The sequence below is a fragment of the Castor canadensis genome, chromosome 14 (genome assembly GCF_047511655.1).
Source record: "Castor canadensis chromosome 14, mCasCan1.hap1v2, whole genome shotgun sequence".
Taxonomy (NCBI): Eukaryota; Metazoa; Chordata; class Mammalia; order Rodentia; family Castoridae; genus Castor; species Castor canadensis.
The window spans coordinates 34,862,292-34,889,531 of record NC_133399.1 but is presented as its reverse complement, the minus strand read 5'-3'; the positions used below and the strand labels follow the sequence as shown (position 1 = coordinate 34,889,531).

General features: G+C 44.0%; 1 protein-coding gene across 1 annotated transcript in view; it reads right to left on the bottom strand.

Moving 5' to 3' along the window:
- Muc16 (mucin 16, cell surface associated) overlaps positions 1-27,240 on the bottom strand; it is a 216,807-nt gene that overhangs the window by 7,892 nt on the left and 181,675 nt on the right. Inside the window, exons 59-80 of the mRNA XM_074053303.1 lie at positions 26,125-26,297; positions 25,622-25,657; positions 25,351-25,401; positions 22,551-22,675; positions 22,263-22,330; positions 21,522-21,694; positions 21,388-21,420; positions 20,752-20,811; positions 19,129-19,253; positions 18,966-19,033; positions 18,326-18,498; positions 18,026-18,061; positions 14,967-15,091; positions 14,810-14,877; positions 12,624-12,796; positions 11,132-11,167; positions 9,828-9,893; positions 8,351-8,472; positions 8,188-8,255; positions 7,884-8,056; positions 5,740-5,897; positions 4,574-4,641 (exon numbers count right to left, since the gene is read on the bottom strand). Of these exons, the coding sequence (XP_073909404.1) occupies positions 4,574-4,641; positions 5,740-5,897; positions 7,884-8,056; positions 8,188-8,255; positions 8,351-8,472; positions 9,828-9,893; positions 11,132-11,167; positions 12,624-12,796; positions 14,810-14,877; positions 14,967-15,091; positions 18,026-18,061; positions 18,326-18,498; positions 18,966-19,033; positions 19,129-19,253; positions 20,752-20,811; positions 21,388-21,420; positions 21,522-21,694; positions 22,263-22,330; positions 22,551-22,675; positions 25,351-25,401; positions 25,622-25,657; positions 26,125-26,297 (2,178 nt within the window). The remainder of the gene's footprint in view (positions 1-4,573; positions 4,642-5,739; positions 5,898-7,883; positions 8,057-8,187; positions 8,256-8,350; positions 8,473-9,827; positions 9,894-11,131; positions 11,168-12,623; positions 12,797-14,809; positions 14,878-14,966; positions 15,092-18,025; positions 18,062-18,325; positions 18,499-18,965; positions 19,034-19,128; positions 19,254-20,751; positions 20,812-21,387; positions 21,421-21,521; positions 21,695-22,262; positions 22,331-22,550; positions 22,676-25,350; positions 25,402-25,621; positions 25,658-26,124; positions 26,298-27,240) is intronic.

Sequence of the window (27,240 nt, the reverse complement as noted above, 5' to 3'; positions counted from 1 at the left end):
ATAGGTGTGCTCAATGGTTTCATTTTTATGACATTAAAAATACTAGTAGTCAATGGCAAAAATAGATAAATTAGACTTTATAAAAATTAAAAACTCTGTTTTTCAAAAAATTCTATTAGGAAGGTGAAAAGACAACTTACCAAGTGGGACAAAATATTTATAAACTGTATACTTGGTAAGTTTCTAGTATCCAGAATATATAAGGAACTGTTTCAACTCAACAGTAAAAGACAAACATCCCAGTTTAAAAATGGGCAAAGAAACCAGGCCTGTAATTCCATATATTTGAGGTGCCAGGATAGGAGGATAGCAGTCCAAGGTTGACGGAGGCAAAAAAGCAAGACCTTATCTGAAAAACATACTAAAAAAAGCAAAAAAGGCTAATTTGAAGTCAGGTACTGTTCCATCTCACTCCAGTTAGAATGGCAGCCATCAATAAAATAAAAAAAATGTTGGGTGCTGGTGGCTCATGCCTGTAATCCTAGCTACTCAGGAGGCAGAGATCAGGAGGATTGATGTTCCAAGACAGCCTGGACAAATAGTTTGTAAGACCCTATATCTTAAAAAAACCCTGACAAAAAAGTGTTGGTGAAGTGGCTCAAGGTGTAAGCCCTGGGTTCAAACTCCAATACTGCAAAAACAAAACAAAAAGCCCCCACCCAACAACAAATGCTGATGACAATGCATGGCAGCAAGGGTGGGGGAGGGGAAGGAACCCTTATCACAGCTGGTGGAAATGTAAATTAGTGCAGCTATTATGGAAATCCTCATGAAGGCTCCTCATGAAACTAAAAACAGAACTACCATTTGATCACATTTGCATTTGATACTTTTGCATATATCCAAAGGCAGCACACAATAGAGACACCTGCACAAAACGTTTATAGTGACACTCTTCACAACTGCCAAAATGGAATCAGCCTGGGTGTCCATCAACTGATGGGTGGGTAAATAGAACATATATATACACAAGGGAGTATTACTCGGACATCAGGAAGAATGAAATTATGTCATTTGCAGGAAAATGGATGGAACTGGTGATTGTCATTTTAAGCAAAATAAGTCAGATTGAAAAAAGCAAAATTGTGTTCTCTCTCATATGTAGGCCTTAAATAAATGATCTAAGGGTAAAATGGGGACTCTAGGAGGGGGAACCAGTGAGAGGCAGAAGGCAAAAGAAGAGGGTAATGGGGGGAGTATGATTGAAGTACTTTATATGTATGTATGAAAACAGAATAATGAACCTGTTAAACTGTTTAAAAGGGGGGGGCATAAGAAAGAGTAATAGAGGGCTGAATTTGATCAAAGTATAATATATGCATGTATGGAAACATCACGATGAAATTCCTTTGTACAATTAAAATATACTAAGAGAAAAGCAAAAAGGACTGGGGGCATGGCTCAAGTGGTAGCGCACCCTTGGGAAAAGGACTTGGATAGACATTTCTCCAAAGATATGCAAATGGGCACTAAGCATATGATAAGATGCCCTGACTTCATTAGTCTTTATGGAAATGCAAATCAAAACCACACTGAGATCACTTTACACCAACCAAGGCAAGTCAGTGAGAATATGGAGAACTTGAAGCCCTCCTGTCATTGGTTGATATACAAAATTGTGCAGGCTCTGTGAAAAACAGTTTGGTAGTTCCTTGGTTTTTCTTTTTTTTTAATTTCCATTTTTTATTAGCATGTATTTGTTGTACAAATGGGTTTCATGCATACAATGTACCCTAATCAAACCCATTCCCTCCATCACTGCCCCATGTCCCCCTCCTGCCCCAACTGGGGAAAAAAACCTTAACAGGCCTCATTGCTCTATTTTCACTCATGTCACAGAATACTTTGACCATATTCACCACACCCTCTTCCTTCACTCTCTCTCCTCCCACTTGCACATAACCCCAAACAGTCTGTTTTATATTCCTGTCATTCATTTTTAAGGACTAGATTCTGCATCTGAAAGAGAGCACGGGATTACGTTTTCAGCCTGCCTTGTTTGCATAACGTGATGATCTCTAGTTTCGTAAGAGTTAAACTTAGTGGGAGTGGGTTGAAGGAGCTAGATGGTGGGGGTGAACCTGACCAATGTACAATGTAAGCATCTTCAGAAATGTCACAGTGAATCTCCCCTGTACAACTAATGTATACTAGTGAAAATGCTTTGAGAAAAAAAGAATTAAACATACGTCACATATGATCCCATGATACCACTTCTAGGTATATGCCCCCAAAGAATTGAAAACACAGGTCCACACAAAAATGTATTCAGGAATGACTGCAGCAGTATTGTTTATAGTGCCAAAAGGTGGAGACAGCCCAAATGTTCATCAGTAGATGAATTAATAAACAAAATATGGTGTAACCATAAAGTGAATATTATTTAGTCTTTAAAAAGGAATAGCCAGGCACTGGTGGATCACATCTGTAATCCTAGCTGCTCAGGAGGCAGAGATCAGGAGGATCGCAGTTCAAAGCCAGCCCAGGCAAATAGTTCGAGAGACTCTATCTTGAAGAAACGCTTCATAAAACAGGGCTGGTGGAGTGGCCCAAGTGATAGAGCACCTGCCTAGCAATCTTGAGACCCTGAGTTCAAAATCTAATACCACCAAAAAAAAAAAAAAAAAAAAGGAGTAAAGTAGCCATACATGCTACAACATGGATGAGACTTGGATACCCTAGGCTGGGTGAAAGATGTCAGTCAATAAAGGCCACATTCTGTACAATTCCATTTCTATCAAATGTCCCTAAGAGGCAAATCTACAGACACAGAAAGTGGATTACTGGTTGCCAGGGGCTGAGATACAAGTGGGGATTGCCTGCTATAGCTTTTTTTAGGTGATGTTATGAAATGCTCTAAAAGTAGATAGTGGGAATAGTTGCACAACTTTGTAAGATACCATTAGGGCTGGTGGAGTGGCTCAAGCTGTAAGAGCTCCTGCCTAGCAAGCATGAAGTCCTGAGTTCAAACTCCAGACTGCCAGGAAAAAAATGACTATTTGATGGAGCCCTCAGAGTGAGGCTAACGTTCAGTGATGGTTGAGAACCACTTAGAGCATCAATAATTGACACTCGATAGATACTCATTCTGCTAGGTTAATAGTTTATATATTCTTCTCGGATCATTTGGGCTGATTAAACTTTTTTTTTGTGTGTGTGTGGCGGTACTGGGGTTTCAACTCAGGGCTTCATGCTTGCTAGGTTTTACCTATGGTAGAGTGGCTCTACCACTTCAGCCACTCTGCCAGTCCAAGATTTTTGTTTTTTAAGTTTGGATAAAATTTAACTTATCTTAAATGAATCTTTTTTTTTTTTTTTTTTTGGTGGGACTAGAATTTGAACTTAGGGCTTTATGCTTGCAAAGCAGGTGCTCTACCACTTGGGCCACACCTCCAGTCCTGATTAAACTTTAAAAGATTCTACATGATTTTTCTTCCCCTTTACAGACTGAAATTTAGCAAAATATAGCAGGTACTTTCATAATGCAGAAAAGGCAAGGACATGATGAAAAGTCCATTTAACCAGGATATTCAGAGACTTGGATATTGATTTTGGATTTTGGGAAGTATTATCAACAGTGAGTGGTGAAAAAAACACCTGGGATGTACAGCAGCCATGGCTCCAGGATCTCTTTTCTGGAAGTCTCTGAGACCCTTCCTTCCTCCCTTCCTTCCTTCCTCCCTCCCTCCCTCCCTCCCTCCCTCCCTCCCTCCCTCCCTCCCTCCCTCCCTCCCTCCCTCCCTCCCTCCCTCCCTTCCTTCCTTCCTTCCTTCCTTCCTTCCTTCCTTCCTTCCTTCCTCCCTTCCTTCCTTCCTTCCTTCCTTCCTTCCTCCCTTTCTTCCTCCCTCCCTCCGTCCCTCCCTCTCTCCCTCCCTCCTTCCTTTCTCTCCCTCTCTCCTTTCCTCCCTCCCTCCCTCTCTCCCTCTCTCCCTCCCTCCCTTTTTCCTTCCTTACTTTCTTTTTTCCTTCTCTCCTTTTGCAGTGCTGAGAATTGACCACAGGGCTTCATGCTTACTAGGTGAGCTGCTCCCAGTCTTTTTGATTTTAGTTTTATTTTGAGATTGGGTCTTGCTAACTTTGCCCTGGGTGGCCTCAAATTTATAATCCTCCTGGGATAACAGATGTGCACCACCACACCTGGACCAATCTATCTGAGAGTGGGAGAAAACCTTGGGACATCTGATGGTTCTTGAATATTACTCTAAGCCACAAATCAACTTATTTTTTTCCAAATCCAAGTCAAAGTAAAATAAAAGCTAGTTAGTTTGGATAGTTCTAATTTTGATGCATTCATATATTTACTGCAGTAGCTTCTTTCTTGAGTCAATGACTCTATAGTCTGTATTCCATGGGCTCCCAGCACCTCCATGTTTGCAGAGGCTCCACAAGCTATCTTGAGTTTCTAAGCCACTTGGAACCACTGGTTGAGAAAGAAGCTGTTTTTTATGCAATAGGCTCTGTATTCCTAGAGATCTCTTTAATAACATCTAGGAACTGGGATTATGGCAAGGGGACACTTATTTGAAGTATGGCAGAAGTCTCCAGGGGCATGACACCCTGGGTTGGAACTCACCTGAATGCCAACACTTGACAGTCAGAAAAGTAGTTCTTGATGCTGCTGTTCTGGAAGACCTGGTTGAGCTGAAAGACAGGGCAGTGCTTCCCAGTCAGAACCTGGCCTAGTGCACAAAATAATTTACAACCATGCCCCTTCTTTCTTTCCTTCCTTCTTTCCTTCTTTCCTTCCTTCCTTCCTTTCTCCCTCCCTCCCTCCCTCCCTCCCTCCTCCCTCCCTCCATTTCTTTGTTTCTTTCTTTTGTTGACAGTACTGCTTTGAACTCAGGGCCTCACACATGCTAGGCAGGTGCTCTTCCACTTGAGCCACTCCATCAGCCCTGTGTCTGTTTCTTTCTTTTTTCCCCCCATTTGCATAGCATTTTCAATTTTTATTTTTATTTATTTAAATTAGAATATATTCATTGTACAAGGAGGATTCATAGTGACAATTCCAAATAAGCTTATATTCTACATTGGTTATATCACCCTCACCGTCTCTCCCCCTCAACCTCCTCTCTGACCCTCTTAAAGCAATTGCAAGAGGTTTCTGTTCTATTTCATGTAAGTATATGAAGTCCATCAACCATACACCCTCATCTTAATCTCCTTCATTCACCCTCCCCCTCCCACAAGTACCCCCCACTGTACCTATTCGACAGTCCTGTCTTTCATTATTAATATTGAAGTCGATGTTCAAAGGAGTTTGTATCCCCACTGTGAGTCTACTTTACTTTGGTTCATTCAGCCCTTCCATTGCTCTCTTTTTCCCTTTTACCTCCCACCCCACATTTTTCAATGGCTTTCAGTTCATATCCTTATATCCTCTACCTTCATAGATGTTATGTTTTATGATATTGTTGATGCTCTACCATTCTCTTTTGCTTTCCCTCCTTCCTTGCTTTCCATAGCATAGGTCCAATTTTACAAACACGTTCTACATATGAGTTTCCATATGATCATGCTTGTTTTTGTGTGTATGTTTATTTTTTAGATCTGTCTTCCACGTATGAAAGAAGACATGAGGCATTTGTGTTTTTGAGCCTGTTGTGCCTGTTTCTTAATTTGTAAATGGGAATGCAAATCTATCTCAGGAACTGTTATAGAAAGTCCCCCTCTTACTACCCAGTGTCCATAGGTCAGTCTCTGCCTGGGAGCAAAGTGGACACACAATTGTGTTCTCACCGCATGCTCAATGCTTCTTTTGTTCTGCTGGTACTGGGTGGTGCCCGGCTGTGCTATGTCCTGGGAGTAGGGTAGGTTGGTGATGGTGAAATTCAGCTGGAAGTGCTGGGAGCTGCCTGTTGGTACCTCTGTCGACAGAGGAATGGGTGGTTTCGAATCTAGAATTTTTAAAAAAGTATGTAAAAATCAAGGGAAGATTTTAAGAAAGAGATAATTCCAGCGAATCAAAATGACATTGAGATTCCATCTCACCCCTGTCAGAATAGCTATCATCAAGAACTCAAAGAACAACAACAGAGAACAGCAGAGAAAAAGGAATATTTATACACTATTGGGGAGTGTAAACTAGTGCAGCCACTATGGAAATTAGTGTGGAGGTTCCTCAAACAGCTAAAAATAAAACTGCCATATGATCCAGTGATACCACTCCTGGGCACATATCCAAAGGAATGTAAGTTTGGATACAATAGAGACACCTGCATACCTGTGTTTATAGCAGTTCTATGCACAATAGCCAAATATGGAATCAACTTAAGTCTCCATCAACTGATGAATGGATAAGAAAAATGTGGTATCTAAACATAGCGGAGTATTATTCAGTCACAAAGAAGAATGAAATTATGTCATTTGTAGGAACATGGATAGAACTGGAAATCACCATGTTAAGTGAAATAAGCCAGGCTGAGAAAAACAAATATCACATGTTATCTTGCATATGTGGAATTTATTTCTTAAAAATGAATGACAGGAATGTAAAATAGGGACTTTAGGGAGGTGAGGACCAGAAGGAGGGGAGAGGGTGAAAGGACAGAGTGAAGGAGGGGGGTGAAGATGGTGGAGATACTTTATATACATGTATGAAAATAGAATAATGAAACCTATTAAAATTATTTTTTTAAAAGGGGGATGAGAAAGAAGAGTAGAGGGGGTGAATTTGATCAAAGTACATTGCTTATATGTATGGAAATATCACAGTGAAACACCTTTGTACAACGAATATATGCTAGCAATAATGTTAAAAAGGAAAAGAAGTCATTCAAGCCACTTCATTTCTGGCAATAAGATCTGAGCTGGACCTCTTATCAACCTGTCCATCCTGAATCCATCCATCCATCTACCTATTCAATTCTCTTTCACCAAGCAACGTGAGAGTTCCCTGTGATTCGGTGAAATGGAGACTGGGTCTCTCCATGGAGTGGTCACTGAGTGCTGACCACCCCAGGGATCATCTGGCACATGCTTTTGCTGGGGATTCTGATTGAAGTCCTACATTGATAATGGGTCCTCCTGCCTCTGGTCTTCTCCCAAACCATTCTTCACTAAGAAAATAATTTTCTTTCGACAATACTGGGGCTTGAACTCAGGGCTTTGCATTTGCTAGGTAGGTGCTCTACCACTTGAGCCATGCCTCCAACCCTTTTTCCTTTATTTTTTATGTAGAGTTTTGTGCTTTTTTTTGTGCCCAGGGATATCCTGAGATGGTGACCCTCCTACCTATGTCTTTTGCATAGCTGGGATTACAGGGGTGTACTACGCTTAGCTTGTTTGTTGAGATGGGGGTCTAGATAACCTTTTGCCCAGGCTGACCTTCAGTTGTGATCCTCCCAATCTCTGCCTCCTTAGTAGTTGGAGTTACAGGCATGAAACACCATGCTCAGCTCCAACAGTCTTCTATATTCCATTGAATTGTTCACTTACTTTCCTCTATCCATCCACCCAACCAACACTCTGCTATGTTGCCCAGACTGGCCTCTAACTCCTAGACTCAAGTGATCCTCCTGTCTCAGTCTCCCAAGAGCTGGATCTACAGTTGTGTACCACTACACTTGGATATTCAACCAACATTTAATGGCCATTTCTCTGTGTCTAGCAACAACACAGAGGTGACTCACAGTAGATCTTATTGTAATGATTTCTCTGTCTCCCCAACTTGTTATTACTGAAGTCTGGTGGGTGTAACTTGCAGAGAAAGAGAGAGAGACAGAGAGAGAGAGAGAGAGAGAGAGAGAGAGAGAGAGAGAGAGAAGGGGAGAGAGAGATACAGAGAAGGAAAGAGGTGTTGGGAGGTGCAGAGACATGAAGGAGGCTTGGGCAAGGAGGGCATGGACTCTACAGTACATTCAATACAGACAGCTGTCACTCACTGTTGACATAGAGACTGTCCTGGTCCAAGGTGTAGTTGCCCAGCTGGGTGATACCATGGGTGAGTTGACTCAGCTCCCAGTACAACTTCTGTATGTCCAGCCCAGGGCCCACAAGGTCATGGAGATAGGTACAGGTAGCATCCACAGTTGTGGCTGCTCCATCCTTCTCAGGCCTGGAGAGAGAGGGATGTGGAGATTCTAGAAAGGTCTCTTGGTATGTGAGTCAGAAGGGAGAAGGGCAATGGGCAATCTGGTCACAAAAAAGGACTGTTATTACTGGCATATGGCCAAGAAGTGGACTCACCTGAGGGAGGTCACTCTGCAACCCAAATAGAAGGGGCTAAGGCTGCTGTTCTGGAGCAAGGGTCTGAGCTAAAGGGAGGAAGAGGAGGATCAGAGAGACAGGAGTTGGTGGAGGGGCTGGGCAGGATTTATCCCGCCAGGAGCAGTGGGGACCAGGGCCTCACCAGGTACTGCAGGACCTTCATGGTGGAGTTGAACATGGCTGAGCCACTGCTCATGTCTGCTGAATACGGGAGGTTGGAGATGGTGAAATTGAGTGTGAGGGTCTTCAGGTGGTGCCTCATGGCTGCAGAAAGGGAGGCAAAGAGATGCCTATGACTGAGAGCTGGCCTGAGACCAGACTGGAATCATGCACTCATCATTTCCTCTCCTCCCCAAGGACACAGGCCAATGTCACCTACGAATGTGGCCTTCCAAGTCAGATCAGAGCCTGCACATCTCCTCACCTCCAAGTAATGACAATTCCTTCCCTTCCTTTCCCTTTCCCTTTCTCTTTCCTTCCCTTCTCTTCCCTTCCCCTCCTTTCTTCCCTTCCCTCCCCCTTCCTCTTCTCTTTCTCCTCTCCTCCCTTTCCCTTTCCCTTCCCCCACGTTTTTGGTGGTACTGGCAGGGGAGGGGAGTTGAACTTAAGGCCTTGTGCTTGCTAGGCAGGCACTCTACCATGTGAGCCACTCCACCAGCCCTTTTTGCCTTGTTTTTTTTGAGGTAGAGTCTCACTTTATGACCAGGTCAGCCTGCACTATGGTCCTCCCATTTGTGCTTCCCTGTATAGCTTGGGTTGACAGTACACACCATTGTACCCAGGCATTGGCTGAGAAGGGTTTTGTGAACTTTTTCCCTCAAATTCCAGTCCTCCTGGTCTCTGCCTCCTGAGTAGCTAGGATTACAGGTGTGAGCCACTACACCTGGTCCCAACAATTCTCTTTTCTAAATGTTCCTCATGGGCATCATCTCTCTTTTTCCCATCTCAGCTCAGGCCTTATCTCCTCTCACCCAGACCATCACCCCAGCAAATTCATTAGCTGCCCTGTCTAAAGGACATTCTCTGTGCTGAAATGTCAAGAATCTTTCTGAAACAAAAGTCTCACTAGTACCACCCTGTTCTAGTACTGCCCATGGATTTCTGTGAACTTTTAGTGTTAACTTCAAGCTTCTTGACATTCAAGGCCCCTTCCAATCTGGTTCCTACTGACTATTGAGCTTCATTTATCTACCCACTCTTGGTTGAGCCTTATGCTTCCTGCAAACCGAATTCTCCTCAATCCTCCCCATATACTATTCTGTTTCTGGCCACTGAGCCTTAGCTTATGGAATCTACCCTGTCAGGAATACTCTTCATGCCCTATTTGTCTGATCACTCCTGCACATCCTGAAAGATTCAGTTCATGTGGAATTTTCTGCAGAGAGTGCCTCCCCCACAAATCCCACACTGTGTTATAATGGTGGGTTATTTCACAATGCTAGTGAATCCAGGAGAGCAGGCATCAATTGAATTGCTAGTCTAATCTTTGTGATTAGAATAATCACCCTGACACCAGGATCTTCACATCCTGGCCTCCTAGCTCTGGTTTTCATGTGATAGCTGGTGGAGATGTGGGACTGGGAATCTTATCAAGGGAAGGAAAGAGGCCCCCAAGATACCTGTGGTGGATTCTGGCTGCACAGGTGTTGATGGTGAAGGCAGGATTGTGGTGGCTGGCTCAAGAGCTGTGGAAAGGGTTGTCATCAGGGAAAGACAGAGCCCCCACATAATGACAGAAAGCCCCACCCCGGCAGAGGTCCAAGCCAGAACAACAATTCATAGATAGACCATATCAAGAGTGATAGAAAGAATGATTGTGTGAGTGGAGGGATGAGCAAGCCTGTGAATGAAATTAACTTATGAAAGTTAAAGTGTGAATAAGAAAGAGGACGAACAAAGAGAAAACAGGCAAAAAATAGGAGGGATAAAGCGATTGGCAGAAGGAAAAATGGATGAATGAAGGGACAAAGACAGGTAAGAAGAATAAAAACAAGGACTAGAAGTTGGAGAGATGGAAGGAAAGAAAGAATGAAGGACAAACAAGTGAATGAACATGGTGATGGATTAATAAGTGGATGCATGTATGTATGTATGGGTGAATGAATGGATGGATGTGTGAATTGGTGCATGGATGGGCGAATGGATGGATGGATGGATGGGTGGAAGAATGGATGGATGCGTGGGTGGAGGGATTCACACAGGAAGGAAAGACAGAAGAAATGAAGGTCGAATCAACAAATGGAAAATGGCGTGCAGATGGATGGATGAATGGATAGATGAATGGATGTATAGGTAGTAGAAGCAAATATAGAAAGAAGGAAGGAGAAGCAGGTTTATGGGAAGGAGGATGTGCATCTGAGAAGGATGAAAGAATGATGTCTGAGAGGAGGGATTTTTGGAAAGATGTATGCATGGATGGCTGGAAAGATAAATGAGCAGACCACTAGTTAAGAACACAGGCAATTCTAGCTAAAACCACTTAAATAGCCACCAGAGTTTGCAGTTTGGCAATGAAATCCCTTCTGGGGTCCCTGTACAGAAGGCATAAACTATACAAGGCATAAGTTACATGGGTGGATGAGTGGATGGATGGGTGGGGGCAATGGATGGATGCAGGGATGAAGAGGTAGGTGGGTGCACAAAGGTCAGGCCACCCTCTGACCTTAACCCCTAACCCTGTAAGGAATGCTTATTCAAATGTCTTCCTGTTGGGAAGCCAGAGGAATGTGGAAAACGCAGAAACCCAACACCAAGGCTGCAAATCCAAAAGGAGGCAATGAACTCAGCATTGTTCCTCCCACTGAACCCTGGCCCCACTCAGGAGACTGGCTTGTGTTTGGGATAGGCGTCCTTTGTGAACGAGGAGAAAGAAATCACCCCCGACCTACAGAGGCTGAAAAAGGGAGTGGGTGAAGACACATACTTGTAGGAGGCTCATCTGGACCACGTTCATTATAACCTGGAAAACAAAAGTCACACACAATAGGCAGGACAGTCCCATCCTCCATGCCCCTTGCCTCTGTCCATGGAGGGCCTTACCTGGGTGCCTTTCTTTGCATGTGCTTATTGAATATCTACTCAGGTTCTAAGGTCTGATTAAAAAATCATGAAAAAGAATTTCCTGATATTTTAGTTAGATCCAGTTCTTCCCTATCCATCCTTCCAGCTGGCACCCAACAAGAGGCTCTCATAAGATTTATGTTCACACACATATGCATCCACCAACCACCATCAGCTATTCCACTCTCCCCCCAATCTATACCTTCATGCAGTGGATGTTTATTGAGTACTTACTAGCGTGGGCCCCATTTACACTTGGGGAATATAGTGCTGCACTAAACAGTCTCTGCCCCACTGGAGTTTACATTAGGACAAGAGGTACATGTAACTTATTTGACCTTGGTGAAGGAGCAAGGTCTGGATTATAGCAGATGCTTGGTGAATGCTGATTAAGATAACAAAATAAAGCATGTACATTGTGCAGTTTATGAGGGAGGGGGAATCCTACACAGACACCCGATGCAGCCTAAATCAAAAGGATTAGATGGAAACTCAGAGCCTCAAGATCCAGACTGGCCATAAGCTTAACTGTTGATGTGGGCAGTCCCTTTCCCTCCTTGTGCCTCAGTTACCCTCTTTGTTAAAATGGGAATAATCACAGTCCAGGGTATCTTCCTATGGATGTCATGGGGCAATGGTGATAAAAGAGTATGAGTTGCTAAGCTCTGTTCCCAAGCTGAGGATGGAAGGAAGGGAAGGGAAGAGGAGGAGAGAGGAAGTAAGGGGAAAGGGAAGGAAGGGAAGGGAAGAAATAGGAAGAGAAGGGAGGGAAGTGAATGAAAGGGAAGGGAAGAAAAGGAAAAGGAGGGGAAAGGGAGAGAAAGAGAAGTAGGTGGTCAACTTCTTTATGGCCATGCTTTGTGTCTCAGAATCCCATTCAGGGGACACCTCTGCAATTCTGTCCTTTCCTTGCTCTACACTGATTCTTAGTGTCCAGTGGTCCTGAAGCTCAGGACCCTCAGAGATTTAGAGTGGCTGCCTTTCTTTCTGGCACAGGGGACCCATTTAGGAGGGAAGGTCATCTGTCATCAAGGCTGAGAAGAAAGCAGGGTGGGGAGACAAATGTACTTCCCTTCCAAGTTCCCCCAAGAAAGACTTGTCTGTTAATTAAATGCATAGTCCATGAAGTTGGAGCTGACAACAGGCCCATCCAATGCTCTCAAGCTATACCCTCTTGGGAAAATTATTTATCTAAGCCTCAGTTTTTTAATCTGTGAAATGGGAATCAAGGAGTAGTCTTTCAGGGTGGCTGTGGGGAGGGTTGGTGGTAGAGCCAAGCCTCCCTTTGCAGAACTGATAACTGCACATCCTTGTGGGATGCAGGATCCAGAGAGGTAGCGCTGAGGGCTTCTCACCATTGAGGTAGAGGCTGTCTTTGTCCAGAGAGTAAGGACCCAGCCGAGTGATGCCACGGGTCTGCCAACTCAGCTCACGGAACACCAGCTTAGCAGGCAGCCCCAGGCTGCCAGGGGCCTGCTGGTAGGTGCAGACCATGTCCACCCGTGTCTGGGCACCATTATTCACAGACCTGGGGAGGGAGAGGTGGACTTTGGGGGGGTGTGCAGGTTACCTGGCATCTCTCTACCTGCAGTCACTACACACCTCACAGCTCGCATATCAGTCTTGTGGAACCATTCATGGCTTCTCCATCTAACTGTATTTTCTCATCTTGGGATTTTCACATGTGTGGTTATTCTATCTGGAAGCTTCTCTCTTTCCTTCCTTACCTGAGTTACTTCCTGGCTGCCCTTCAGGTCTCAGCTTTGGTTCCTCCTCCCCTCTTCTTGTTCCCTTTCTCTCTTCCTTCCCCTTCTCTTCCTCCCTTTTCTCATTTTCCTCCTCCTCCATCCTCTCTTCTTTCTCTTCCTCCTTTTCTATGTCCCTTTTCCCCTCCTCTTCCTTGAACTTTCCTGGGATAAATCAGGGAGCTCTTCTGGATCTTACAGTTCCTGTATTCTTTCTCCATCATAGTGCTGGTAACCCTTTGTGTAATTATTAGTTATTTGTTCATGCTTGTTCCAAACTGTGGACTCCATGAGGGCAGGAAATGGACCAGTTTAGTTCACTGTTGCCCCAGCACCTAGCACACTTGCCTACATCATATAAAACTCAGTCTTAATGAACAGATAAGCAAAATGTGGTATTTATATAGAAAGGAAATATTATTCAGTCCTGAAAAGGGAGGAAATTCTGACACATGGTATAACATGGATCAACTTTGAGGAATTTATGCTCAGTGAAATACACCACTCACTGAAAGACTAATGCTGCATGATTCTTCTTATAGGACATTTCTAGAGTCATCAAATTTATAGACAGTAGAATGTTAAGTGCCAGAAGCTAGGAAAGGGAGATGGAGAGTTGGTTTTTAATAGGAACAGGGTCTCACTTTGGGAAGTTGAGGAAGTTCTGGAGATAGATAGTGGTAATGTGCTTGACACTATTGAACTGTACACTTGACAAATGGGTAAAATGGTGTTGTGGTTTGGACGGTATCCTCCAGAGGTCCATGTGTTAAAGGCTTTGTCCCAGAATGGTGCTCCTGGGAGGTACTGGGGACCTTTAGGAAGTGGGAGCCTCATAGGAAATCTTTAGGTCATTGGGGTGTGTGCATGAAGATTGTGGGACTTCAACCGTCATCGTTATTGTTGTTTCCTGGGCTGATATAAGTAGTTTGTTCTGCCATGTGTACATGCCATGACATGCCTCCTTCACTAGGGCTTCCTCTTCTTGGATTGGAACTCCCAGAGCTATGAACCAAAGCAACCCTTTTCTCTTTATCAGTTAATTGCCTCAGGCATTTCATTATAGTAATGTTTTTTTTTTTTTTCATTTTTCTTTTATTATTCATATGTGCATACAAGGATTGGTTCATTTCTCCCCCCTGACCCCACCCCCTCCCTTACCACCCACTCCACCCCCTCCCGCTCCCCCCCTCAATACCCAGCAGAAACTATTTTGCCCTTATCTCTAATTTTGTTGTAGAGAGAGTATAAGCAATAATAGGAAGGAACAAGGGGTTTTGCTGGTTGAGATAAGGATAGCTATACAGGGCATTGACTCACATTGATTTCCTGTGTGTGGGTGTTACCTTCTAGGTTAATTCTTTTTGATCTAACCTTTTCTCTGCTGACTAATACAGAGAGTAAGTTTTGTGTTCTGTGTATTTTTACCACAAGTAAAAAATAATCAAAATCTTCCAAAACCCTGCTGGTGCCTCAAATCATCTTCTTTCTCTTCTCTTCTTGCTCTCTCTGCTCCAGCCATGTTTACCTCCATGCTGTTCATTGAACACCCTAAGCTCATTTTTACCTCAGGACCTTTGTCCATGCTGTTCTCTGTGCCTGGAATGGTTTCATGGCCATTGGAGCACAGTTCAAATGTCACCCTAGGTTAAGTGGCTTCTCTCAATACTTCACATTTAATGCTCCACATAACTTTACCTACTTGAAATCATTTCTCTTAGATATTTATTTTCCTGCTTGATATCTGGGGGAGGAGAGGAAAGGGGGAAAGGGTGGGGATGGGAGATGTTTCTTACCTCAGAGCCGTCATCCTGCAGCCTGTGTATAGGGGACCCAGGCTACTCCTCTGGAACAGAGGGCTGAGCTAGAGAGGAAGGATGGAACCAGTGTTGGGTAGAGGTAGACAATAGCCCTGGGATGGGCCTGGAGGGTAGAAGGAAGTAGGCTGCTCACCAGGTGCTGCATGAGCGTGCCCGTGATGTTGAACTTGAGGGAGCCATGATTGCCCATGTCTGCAGAGTAGCGCAGGTTGTTGATGGTGAAGTTCACTGTGAACAGCTCCTCTTTGACCTCCCCAGCTGTGGAGGGTGGAGAGAGAGACAAATCTTGAGCAGGACAGTGGGTAGCTGGGGGTGGGGGCGGGGTAACATGCGCCTTAGAGTGTGAGGCTTCCAAGGACCCCTTGTCAGACTCCAGGTAAAGCAGAAAGTAGCTTGTTAATGGAGACAACTCCAGCAGCAAGTTAAGGGTGCCTTTGAGTGGAGGTTCAAATTAATCATTTCTACCCATGCACACGCAGGAGAGAAGGGTTCTGTGGACTTTTGTTATTTCCAAGGGGAAGTCTCCGTATTACCAGGCTGATGCAGAATTTATGACTCCAGACGTTTTCCATTTTCACCTCTTTCTCTCTCTCTCTGTCTTTCCTTCCCACCCTCCCTCTCCCTCCATTTCTCCCTCCCTGTCCTCTTCTCCTTCCTGCTCTTACAGTCAGCATTACAATTTTCTATGCATTCATTAATAACACAGCAACCAATCCTAGCAGCCATAATCAACCTCTCTGCACCTCCATTTACTCATCTGTAAATGGGAGCATGATAATGGCTCTAAGGTTTCCAGCTTCAAAGGTGGTCATGAGGGTTAACAAATTAATCTTTGTAAAGTGGGGAAGTACTGCTTGGCATAGATTAAGCTTTATGTGTTTACTATATAAAATAAGGAAGCACATGTTTTCTGATTTACTATGTGTGCAGCATTAATATGAATATGAGCTAATGTTTAACAAAACATTTGGAATTAAAATTTATCTGCCCTCTCTTCCTTCTGTTTATCCTTCCTTCTCTCCTTCCTTTCCTCCTTCCTCCTTTCTTTTCAACTTTCTTTCCATCCAAGCACCCTCCCTTCCCTTCATCTTCCTTCTACCATTCTTTCCAATAATCCATCTATCTTCTTCCTCTTTCTATCCACCCATGAATCTAACCATCTTTCCTTTCCCCCACCATTTTCTTTCCTTCATCTTCCCTGCAAACCTACTTCTATACATCTACCCATCCTTCTGTCTATACTTCCCTCCATCCCTCTTTTCTGCCACACATCTATATTTTCTTGCTTTCTCCTTTGAGCCCTTCTTTTTCATCTCTCCACACATATTTCCTTCTTTCCATCCACTCATCTGTCCATCTTTCCTTCCTTATATCTATGTATCCATTTTCACTCTTCTTCTCTTCTCTTTTTACCTTCCATCTATCTTTTCTTTGTTATGTCCACTCCTCCTTGTTCCCTCCCTCCCTTCTTCCATTTACCACTTCCTCCTTCTACCCATTCTTCTTGCCTTCTTTTCAGACATATTGAATTGGTTTATAGTGCTCCAAGAACTATTCAAAGGACTGGACAGTGATCAATAGCACACAGTCAATGGAGCTGACACTAACTTATTTTTTCTCTTATTACTTGAGAAAAGATGGTTTTATTAAATCTCAGCCACCCAGAACCCTGCCACCATTGGAAAGAATAAGGGAGGATGCTATGGTATGAGTGATGGACCCAAGGAGAGCTTAGAAGGATAGGAAAAAACCAAACAAACGTATCTTTATGTGAGTTAATTCTTAAAAATTAAAAAGGTTCTCATTACAAGTTTCTTGGGAATGGCCATCATAAATATAATGGGTACACACTCAAAATTAGCACATCATTTGAAATAAATTAAGTATAAATGAATAGCAGAGGGAGTTAGACTATGAGTTTTGGAGTTATAGGAACTATTTCTTATTTACTGTGTGGCCTTGAGGCTTCCTGAGCCTCAGCTTTCTCAGCCATAAAATGGACCTAAGTCATACGGTTTAGTGAAAATTAAAGACAGACTGTATAAGTTATGGGCTAGATTTTTACTTCCCTCCCTCCAAATTGAATGTTGAAGTCCTAGCCTTCAGCACCTCAGAATATCAGAATATCACTGTATTTGGAGATAAGGCATTTAAAAAGGTACTTAAAATGAGGTCATTAGAGTGGGCCCTAACCTAATATGACTAGGGTCCTTATATAAAGAAGAGATTAGGATACAGATAGGCATCGAGGAAAAGGCCATGGGAAAAGACAACTATAACATGCTAATCTAGATTAGCATCCAAAAAAAAAACCTATCTTGGCCAACACCTGGAACTTGAAAGTCTAGCCTCCAGAACTGTGAGAAAATAAATATACTGGAATAAAATATGGATGGATTTATTTAAGCCAATCAGACTGTAGCATTTTGTTATGGTAGCTTTTGCAGACCAATAGAACATGGTGTTGAGAGACACATAGGACAATAAACAGAGATGTGAATATACAAATCAGAAAAGAGTACTGTTAAAATACAATGAAGACCAGGCTTGAGATTCCTTGAGCAGACAAAAAAACAGTTAAGCCACAAAAGCAACCTTGACTTTGCTTGATATGTAAACATAAGCAAAACTAAACTGGAACAATTTCTTGTAAATGCCTATATCAAAGAAAAACCAAACTTAAGCTCAACCAAGTAGAAATCACCAAATAGGTGTCAACAGCTAAGGATTTGGGACAGCTATCAAATAAGAACTACGTCATTGTAACCAATTAAGTGATTTCTTGGCTTTGCATCTGAGTTTGCCCCTATAAAAGCCTTCCCTTTGCTTTCCCTTGAAGGAGTCCCAAACCACTTTTAGTTTGGCATTTCCTACTTCTTGAATTGTTAATTGCTCAAATAAACTTTTTAAAAAATGTTATTGTGCCTTAGTTTACCTTTTAACAACAAGGGCAAGTTTTGTGGGAGAATTAAAAATGGAAACTACATGAGAGTAAGGATGTAGCAGGAGAATGCACTGTGTGAAAACCCTCCTCACCTCAGGTTGGGACTCTCTCTCTCTACCAGCGTTTACAGAGAGAGAAGGGGAGAGTTGCAAGTTTCCCTCTCTGAGGACAGGAGGTCACAGAGAATACATGCTCCTAAACCTGAAAGTGGGGACGGGACCCAGGAAATAAATAGCAGGCATACTTACTGGTGGTGGTTGGGGAGGCAACTCCAAAGCTGAAACCTGGACAGAGAAGAGAAGAGATGTTGAGGGAGAGTTGGGTAAACATAAAGTATTATGGGTAAAAGAGGATCTGGGGACTTTTTGTTAAAAGCAAACAGAAAGAGGCAGAAAGAAGACAGGACCCAGACCCGTAAGGTGGGAAAGATAGGTCAGAGCTCATTCTAGAAAGACCTCCATCTTTCTAAACAAAGTTTTGTTTAGAGCTTTGGAAAAACCCAGGCATCCAAGTGGTAGAGAGATCATGGCTGTAACATGGCCCCTCACCATTGACATAGAGACTGTTCCTGTCCAGGGTATAGGGACCCAGCCTGGTGACACCATGTGTCTCATGGCTCAGTTCCCAGTACAACTGCTCTCTGTTCAGTCCGGAGCCCATGGAGTCGGAGAGGAGGGTGCAGGTGATGTCTACACTTGTGGCTGCCCCACCCTTCTCAAGCCTGGAGAAGGACATGGGACATGAGGAGGGATCTTGAGCATTCTGGTTGTGGAAAGCAAGAGAGTAGAAGGGACAAGGTTGAGGTAGAGGCTAAAAGGACGAGCTCGGGAGTTTGGATCTCCTAAGTGTGTCTCATCTGAGACAGTCTCCTCTTACTGGGGACAGAAACATTTTAATTAGAGTTAAATTAAGCCTGCAGACACTATTATGGTTGCCCTACTTCTTCAAAGAAGATAGATGCTCCTTTCACATGGAATATTATCTGGATTTTGTACACTAATCATAGTTCCTTGTTTGTAAGATACCAAATGCTCAATCCTTTGCTCCAATTGGGCAGGAAGGAAGCATGAAGGAATCTTGGTGGGTGCAAGAGGCTAGTGGTGTTAAAAATGCTTGAGCCTTGTTGGCTGGTGCCCAAGGGTCCACTCATCTTGATAAATTACTCCATCTGGGGGGGGTGGGTCTCACCTAAGTGAGGCCAGTCTGCAGCCAGTGTAAAGGGGGCCGACACTGGTCTTATTGAGCAAAGTCCAGAGCTGGTGGGAAAAGAGAAGGAGGTTAATGAGGATGGCTGAAGGGGCTCTTCAGGCAGGCATGAGGTAAGGCTGGTGGTGATCATGGGGATATTCACCCAGCGCTGCAGGATCCTCTCAGTGGAGTTGAACTTGAAAGAACCTGGGCGACCCATCTCCTTTGTGTAATGCAAGTTGGTGATAGTGAAGTTGAGGGTAACAGACACCACAGTAGAACCGCTGGCTATAATGGTGGAAGAAGAGAAAGATGTCCAGTTGGAGACATAGCAATGACAAAGACCACCTTTAACCTTAACTGTGAGACACTAGCTGTGGATTTCAGAAGCAAAAGCAGGGACATTCTGAAATCCCTATAACATCAGGAAACTTTGTCCATTCATTTAGTGAGGATTTATTGAGTGTTTAATGTGTGCAAGGTTCTTTGATGGGCTCTGTGGGTCCAAGATGAATAGAGCATGGTCTCCCAATGTTGTGGCCAGACCATGATACTCCAGGGGAAGCTCGCAGGGACAGCTATGAAAATCCAGGAGGGTGACCAGGGAAAGTTCAATGGAGGAAGCAACATTTCTGGTGTGACCAACAGCATAAGTTAGAGTTAAGTTAACAAAAGTTTGAGCAAGTGGGAAGGGCACTCCAGGCAGAAAGCACAGCCTGGTCAAAGACCTGGCAGGAGAACAGGTCCACTCAAAGCCATAGGGAAGTATGGATGTGAGAATGGAGAGATCCTATGAGCCCATAAATGGGAAGCAATGGCTTACAGCACAGGGTTTTGGATGTGACTTGTACACCAGTTAGCAGAATCTAAAGATTGTTAACAAGACAGGAATTCTGTGGACATATGTACACTGGGAGGGATGCCATCGATGCTGTGTGGAGGATGGTAGCAAGTCAGTGTAGAGGTTACTGCAGTTGCCCTAACAAAAAAAAGGTGTTGGACTAAATAAACTTTGAGTGATGTAGATGAAGAGAAAGGAAGGGCTTGAAAGATATTCCTAATGGAGAAAAGATGAGATTTGGTGATGGATGGATGTGGGAAGTGAGTAGAGGATCAAGATTGTCACTCTGACTGTTTTTGGTGATGAGGGGAAGGTTTGGAAGACAATGATGACTTCAGAGTTAGACATCAATTGACTTGAGTAATGTCCAGGAGATAAGTGGACAATGGTCAGGAGCTCCTGTGTAGTATGCGTGGACCCAGAATTCTGGATCCTGAGCAACTAGATGGTCCTCAGAACTCATAGGAATCAATGTGTTTCTTGAGGAAGGTGAGTGAGTAATAACAAAAGACTTGGCATAAGTGATTGGTAGTAATTATTTTACTACTAATAAGAGCTGTGGCTCTTCCTACCTGTGGAACTGGTTGTAGGGGATGGAGCCAGAGAGGATGCTGGGAAGGATGTGAGGGAAAAAAGTCCAAAAATGAAACTTAAAGTGTGTCACATCTTTAAGGGAATCATGGCAGCTATGGTGACTAGTTATAAGAATCTGTGCCTGTCTTCATGCCCCATACAGTCTAGAACCAGGTATCATCGTTGGGTGTGTTCGGGAGAGGGGTAATGTGAATAACTCCTACCACCCTCAATTCAGTTTACATTTCTGTGCACCTCCTCTTGACTGCTTCCCATGCAAAGATTGGGTAACAAAAGGAGGGGTTAGCTGGTTCAGGAGCTCCTATTTTTAAGGGAAGGGAACTATAGGCAGAAAAGAGGGTGTATACTCACTGTTGGGAGTAGTGCTTGGGGCTGGATGAGGGTAACCTGCAGAGACATGGAGAGATGATGAGGAAGGAAATGGGAGAGATCATCAACAAAAAGACAACTTGGCCATTGGCAAGATGGGCACTGAAAAGATAGTCCATTGGTGGCTGGACCACCACCCACAACAATGATTCATTAAATGGAAGACAGAGCCCCCATCTGGCAGGGATCAAAGTCCACTCCCTTACCCCAGAGAGACAGAAGCTTTGCTTAAAGAATTCTGATGTGAAGCCCAGATGGAAGACTGAGCTAGGCATAAGGACATTTTGTAACATGGCCCACCTAGGCATGAAGAAGAAACCCACATTCCAAAATAGCCCATTACATGTACTGTGAGGTGATGTTCTCACTGCAGAAGATGAGGAGAAAACACCCTAAGTGCTTGGGTTGGAGACTCTATCATCCCAGAAATACCAAGGAGAAGGTGCCTATGTCTGGGGCATTTGGGAGGTACAAGTCCTTGCTCATTTGAGGCTGTTGGTGGGGTGGGGTTGGGGAGTGGAGGCAGTGAGCACCTCACCTCTTCCATTCTTAGGGCTGGGACTCAGGTAGGGGAAGATTAAAGGTCTATAAAGACTTCTGAAACCTAAGAGTACTCACTGCCAGAGGTGGCCACAGTCTTGTAGGTATAACCTGTGCAGGTAAAGGGAGAAAAAGAAGAAGCAGGAAGGATAAGAAGAGAGAGGGAGGATATAGATCTTGCTGAGCTGCAATAAAAGATGGCAACTTCTCACCATTGACATAGAGACTGTCCTGGTCCAGGGTGTAGGGGCCCAGCTGGGTGATATCATGGGTCAGCTGGCTCAGCTCCCTGTACAGCTGCTCTTTGTTGAGCCCAGGGCCTGAGGGGTCAGGGTGGTAGGTACAGAGAGCACCCACTCCTGTAGCTGCTCCATCCTTCTCAGGCCTAAGAAGAGTGGGTGAAGGGGATGACAATGAATGGATTGCCCAAGGAGGGGCCCTGGGATTCAGTGGAGCAGGGCAAGAAAGGGCCAGAGAGAATGAGAGTTGTGGTAAACAGGTTACAAGTTAGATTCTCTGAATGTAGTGACTTCCAGCAACTCTGGGACTGTGAGCAGAGTCATAGATTTAACAATTTTTACTAAGTAGCAAGACCCAAACCTGCATCCTGATGGCATAGGGGCAGGAGAACTAATGTTTGAGACAGATGAAGAGCTGGAATTGGGAGCTAAAGTAAGTGGAGAAGCTATGTTTATTTTGATCCTGGGGACGGAATTTGACACCCAAAGGAAATACCATAATTGATAAAGAGAGCAGAAAGTGAGAAATCAGAAGGATTGACCAAGGTAGGGTTCCTATCCTGTTTGGAGAATTTTAGCACAATTTGGGGCAAAGGTGGTAGGATCAGGAGACATCTTGGTGCCAGTGCCTCCTGAATTCTGCCTTTGTTGAGGATATCCAGAAGCTGACTAAACTCCTTGGTCTGGGAGCACCTGGCTATTCTAAGGACTTACCTGAGCAAGGTCAGTCTGCAGCCAGAGTACAGGGGACCAATACTGGTGTTCTTGAACAAGGGCCCAAGCTGTGGAAGAGAAAGTAAGATGGGCTGAGAGGGCAGGGCATGGTGCTCAAGTTTGGGTAAAGTAGTTATGGGTTGATGAGGTGTAGCCAGGAAGAGGTAGCAGCAGGGGAGTGCCAAAGTGAGGTAGGTGGGGCCAGAGAGAGGTGGGCGGGGCTGGAGTGATGTGGGTGGAGCTGAAGGGAGGTAGGTGGGGCCAGAGAAAGGTGGGCAGAGTTCTCACCAGGCGCTGCAGGACCTTCTCAGTGGTGTTGAACTTCCAGGACCCTGGAGGATACATGCCTTCCTTGTAATGCAGGCCGGTGATGGTGAAGTTGAGGGTGAATGGCACCAGCAGTGGTCCTGTGGCTGTAGCAGGGGAGAGAAGTAGAAGTCACCCTGATTCAGGACTGGTAATAGACATAGGGGATCAGTAGGGCCTGAGGTCACAGGCATGAGACCAGAGACAATCTGATTGGAGACCAAAGCACAGGATGAAGATATTTTAGGGCTAATGCCAGAATTGGCAGTTGTGGACATTAGACCATTATATGCTATAGGTGAAGGATGGAATGATGCGGAGGTACAAAGAACCCAAATGGAGAAGATGGGCAAATGAACCAGACAGTTTTCAAAGGAAGAAGTACAAATGGCCAATAAATATATGAAGCAATGCTTAACATCACTGGACATGAAGGAAATGCAAATCAAAACAGCATTGAAATTCCACCTCACTGGAGTCTGAATAACTATCATCAATAACACAAACAGCAACAAGTGCTGGCGAGCATGAGGAGAAAAAGGAATTCTTATACACTGTTGGTGGGAATGTAAATTAGTACAACCACTATGGGAAGCAGTATGGCAAAAAAACCCCAAAACAACTAAGAATAGAACCACCATATGATCCAGTGATACCACTTCTGGGCCAAAGGAATGAAAACCAGGATACAATAAACACACCTGCACACCATGTTTATTGCAGCATTATACACATCAGCCAAGCCTTGAAAACAACCCAGATGTCCCACAACTGATAATAGATTAAGAGGATATGTATTAAGAGAATGGAGTATTATTCAGCCATAAAGAAGAATGAAACTATGTAGTTTTCAGGTAAATGGATAGAACTGGGGATCATCATGTTAAGCAAAGGCCAGGTTCAGAAGGACAAAAGTTATGTTTTCCCTCATATGTGGAAGCTAGAGTTAAAAGATAAATGTATACATTGACACATGTATGATCTTATACACACACATATAAATAAATGAGAGAGAGAGAGTGAGAGAGCAAGCATGATCATGTATGAAGATAGTATACTGAAATGCGCTGTAAGCTGTTGAATAATAGGAGAACAGGGTGATGGAAGAAAAAGTAAGTAACAGAGGGGGTTAATCTGATTAGAGTACAATATATTCATGTGTGAAATACCATGACAAAATCAATATACACTAAAAAAAAGGACAGAAAGGTGAAACAGGTCCTGTCCAGGGGTGGGTACAGTGGAGGGAGGGTGTAAATAGAGAGGGTGAAAGGGAGAAGAATATGGTAGATGTACTTTGTATACTTTGTTTCTTTTTCTCATCTCTCCTTCCCCTATTTGCAGCAGTTTTTGGTGGGTTTCACTATATCTGCCATCTGCAGATATAGACATAGTGTACTTTGATACCATTCACTCCCCCATCATTCTCTTTCTCTCCCTCACTCTTGCCTGTCCCCCCAACCAGTCCTACATTTACATTTATATCACACCACACACACATACACACTTAGGTCTAGATTCCACATATGAGAGAAAACACGAGATATTTGTCTTTCTGAATCTGGCTATTTTGCTTAACATGGTGATCTTCAGTTCAATCCATTTTCTTGCAAGCAATATGATTTCATTCTTCTTTACGGTTGAATAACACTTCATTTTCTTATCTGTTCATCTGTTGAAGGGCACCTGGGCTGATTCCATAGCTTGGCTATTATGAATAATGCTACAATAAGCATGGGTGTGCAGGTGCCTCTATTGTATCCTGACTTACATTCCTTGGAATATACGCCCATGAGTGGTAATACCAGATCATAAGCTGTTCCAGTTTTAGTTTTTTTGAGGAGACTCTATACTGCTTTCTATAGTGGCTACACTAGTTTACCAGCAGTGGCTATGAGTTCCCTTTTCTTCTCATTCTCCCTAGTACTTGTTTGTTTTCTTGATAGCCACTGGGGTGACTGGGGTGAGATAGAATGTCAGTGTCATTTTGATTTGCCATTTCCTTTATGGCCAGGGTGTGGCTTGGCCAGGACTGACTTTGGCCAATGGGGCAAGAGGAATGTAACGTAAGCAGAGGCTTGAAAAGCCCTGGGTATGGGGCTTGTTTTCTCTTGGTACTAGGAAATCTGTGACCACCACATCAACAAGGAGCTGGCCTGTTGAATCAGACAGTGAAGGAGAAGGGGTGAGGATGCCTCAACAATGAGGCATCGTCCAGAAGTACAGGCACTGAGCTGACCTGCAGGCTGCTGCCCACACATAAGAAAGCCTAGTTGAAAGAGGGAAACTGCCCAGTTACCTATGGACTCATTAGTCTACTAATGAGTAGTACTAATGAGCAGTAGTAAATGGTTCTTTGTTTTTTTTTTTTGGAGGTACTGGGGTTTGGACTCAGGACTCAGGATCTCACACTTGCTAGGCAGGTGCTCTATCACTTGAGCCACTCAGCCAGCCTATAAATGGTTCTTTTAATCCACTAAATTGTCAGGGCTACTTGCTATGCAGTAAAAGCCAACTGATGCAATACCTTAACAGAAAGCAAAGGGTAGATTTTCAAGGACCCCAAACCTCAGTTTGGGGTTGAAAACTTGATATCACAGAGCTTGCTAAAGTCAGGGATTGAACTGAACTGTTCTGTGACAAGACATAGCCTCAAAGATTCCTCTTCCTCACACTGTGCCCTTTCCTTGACCTTCAGGTGCATTCTCTTATTTCCCCTTCTTGTTGCTCATCATAGAGCATGTAGGTAGGAAGAAAGGAGATTTGGAGGGAAGGCGCCTACCTGTGATTGGAGCAGTTGAAGTTCCCAAGGAGAGTGTAGAAGTCACAGCAACTGAGGAGGAAGCATGAGAAATGAGAATGATGCAGCTTTATCACCTTGGAGGGGCCAGACATGGGGAAACTTTGATAGCCTGAGTCACAAAAGGGTAAAGTAGGGTTAGGGATAACCAGGGTTCTAAGGCTTTCTTCCTCCATGAGGAAGTGGAGAGTGACTAGCCGCCCCAACAAGGGGCTGTGGAGGGTTGAGGGCCGTTAAGAGTTTGAACACTTACCACTGGGAACAGGGGGCAAGACTGGTCTTGTGTAACCTGCAGAGAGTGGATAAGAGTAAGGTGGGCTGTTTGAAAGAGGTAAGGAAGGAAGAAGGGGCTAGACCACTGGAAGGACAGATGTCTTTAGACTGACTCTTATAAAATATCCTTCAGTCAGGAGTTTACTTTCCTTCCAGACAGGGGGTGGCACCTGTTAAAACTTTACTCTCACCATCTACTTTTTGTTATTGTTGCTTTAGGATAGGGTCTTGCTATGTAGTCCAGGCTGGCTTTGAACCCTTGATCATCCTATCTGTGCCTTCTGAGTGCTAGTATTACAGGTTTGTACCATCATGCCTAGCTTACCATCTACTTCTTTCTCTGTGATTTAGCCCTTGGTGAAGAAGGGGAATCTCACAAGGAAAGGAAGAGTGAAGAGAGAGAATTCTAAAAGCTGGTGCCCAGCAGCCATAGCAGGAACCACACAGGATGCAAGATGAGATCTCAGTCTCACAGATGCTCACCATTGACATAAAGACTGTCTCTTTCCAGGATATAGAAGCCAAGCTGGGTGACACCATGGGTCAGGTGGCTCAACTCCCAGTAGAGACGCTCCCTGTCCAGTCCAAAGCCTGCAGGGTCAGGATGGTAGGTGCAGACAGCATCAACCCCAGTGGCTGTTCTATCTTTTTCAGGCCTGGGGAGATAAAGACAAGGGGATGGGGATGGAACAGAGGTCATCCTTAGTAGGACATCCTTCTTTCCTATATGTGAACACCTGCTAATCTGTCTTCCCTGTCCAGCAGAGCCACTCACAGGAGCAGGGACATCTTTAAGCCAGATAGGACCAGAGTAGACGTCTAGTCATATGAACTGATGGGTTCAAAGGTGAGCTACTTGTTAATAATCCACATAACTTTCTCTGACTTTTGGTTCTCCCATCTGGCCACTGTAGATACTTCCATACCATGTGGTGGATATGTCATGGGATTCAGATTTGATTGATGTATAATACCTATCTTGGTACCCGGAAGATAGTAAGTGTTCATTGATTAATTAATTGTTTTGACCCAGGCTGGCCTTGTACTTGAAATCCTACTTCTGTTTCCCATGTGCTGGGATTACAGACATGTACCACCATGTTCAGCCTAATTAATTGCTTAATTAAATGAGTGTGCACAGTCCCTAGTGAGACCAAACACCAGCCCTCAATAGAGATTCATCACCTCTCTCACAGTTTTTTTTTTTTTTTTTTGGCAGTACTGGGATTTGGACTCAGGACCTCGTGCTTGCTAGGCAAGTGCTCTGCCACTTGAGCTATACCCCCAGCTCCAAGATTCATCGGCTCTCAGAGAATGGCTCCAACTCTAGTTCTGTGCCCGACCATTCATCCAAGTATGAGAATCCCTACTCGATGACTACCAGACTTTGCATTAGTATCTTTCTGGGGCAGCAGGAAAAATTAGTGTCTTTAAATTATTAGAATAACCTGTGAGGTCTGGCAGGTTTGACTGCCAGAGGGCATTACTGAGGACAGTGTCTCTTGTATCTCAACGAGATGGAACTGACCTTGAGCTAAGCTGCTTCTAGCTCTGGGCCTACTAGAAGCTTGATAGAGATGCAATGTTATTAAATTCCCC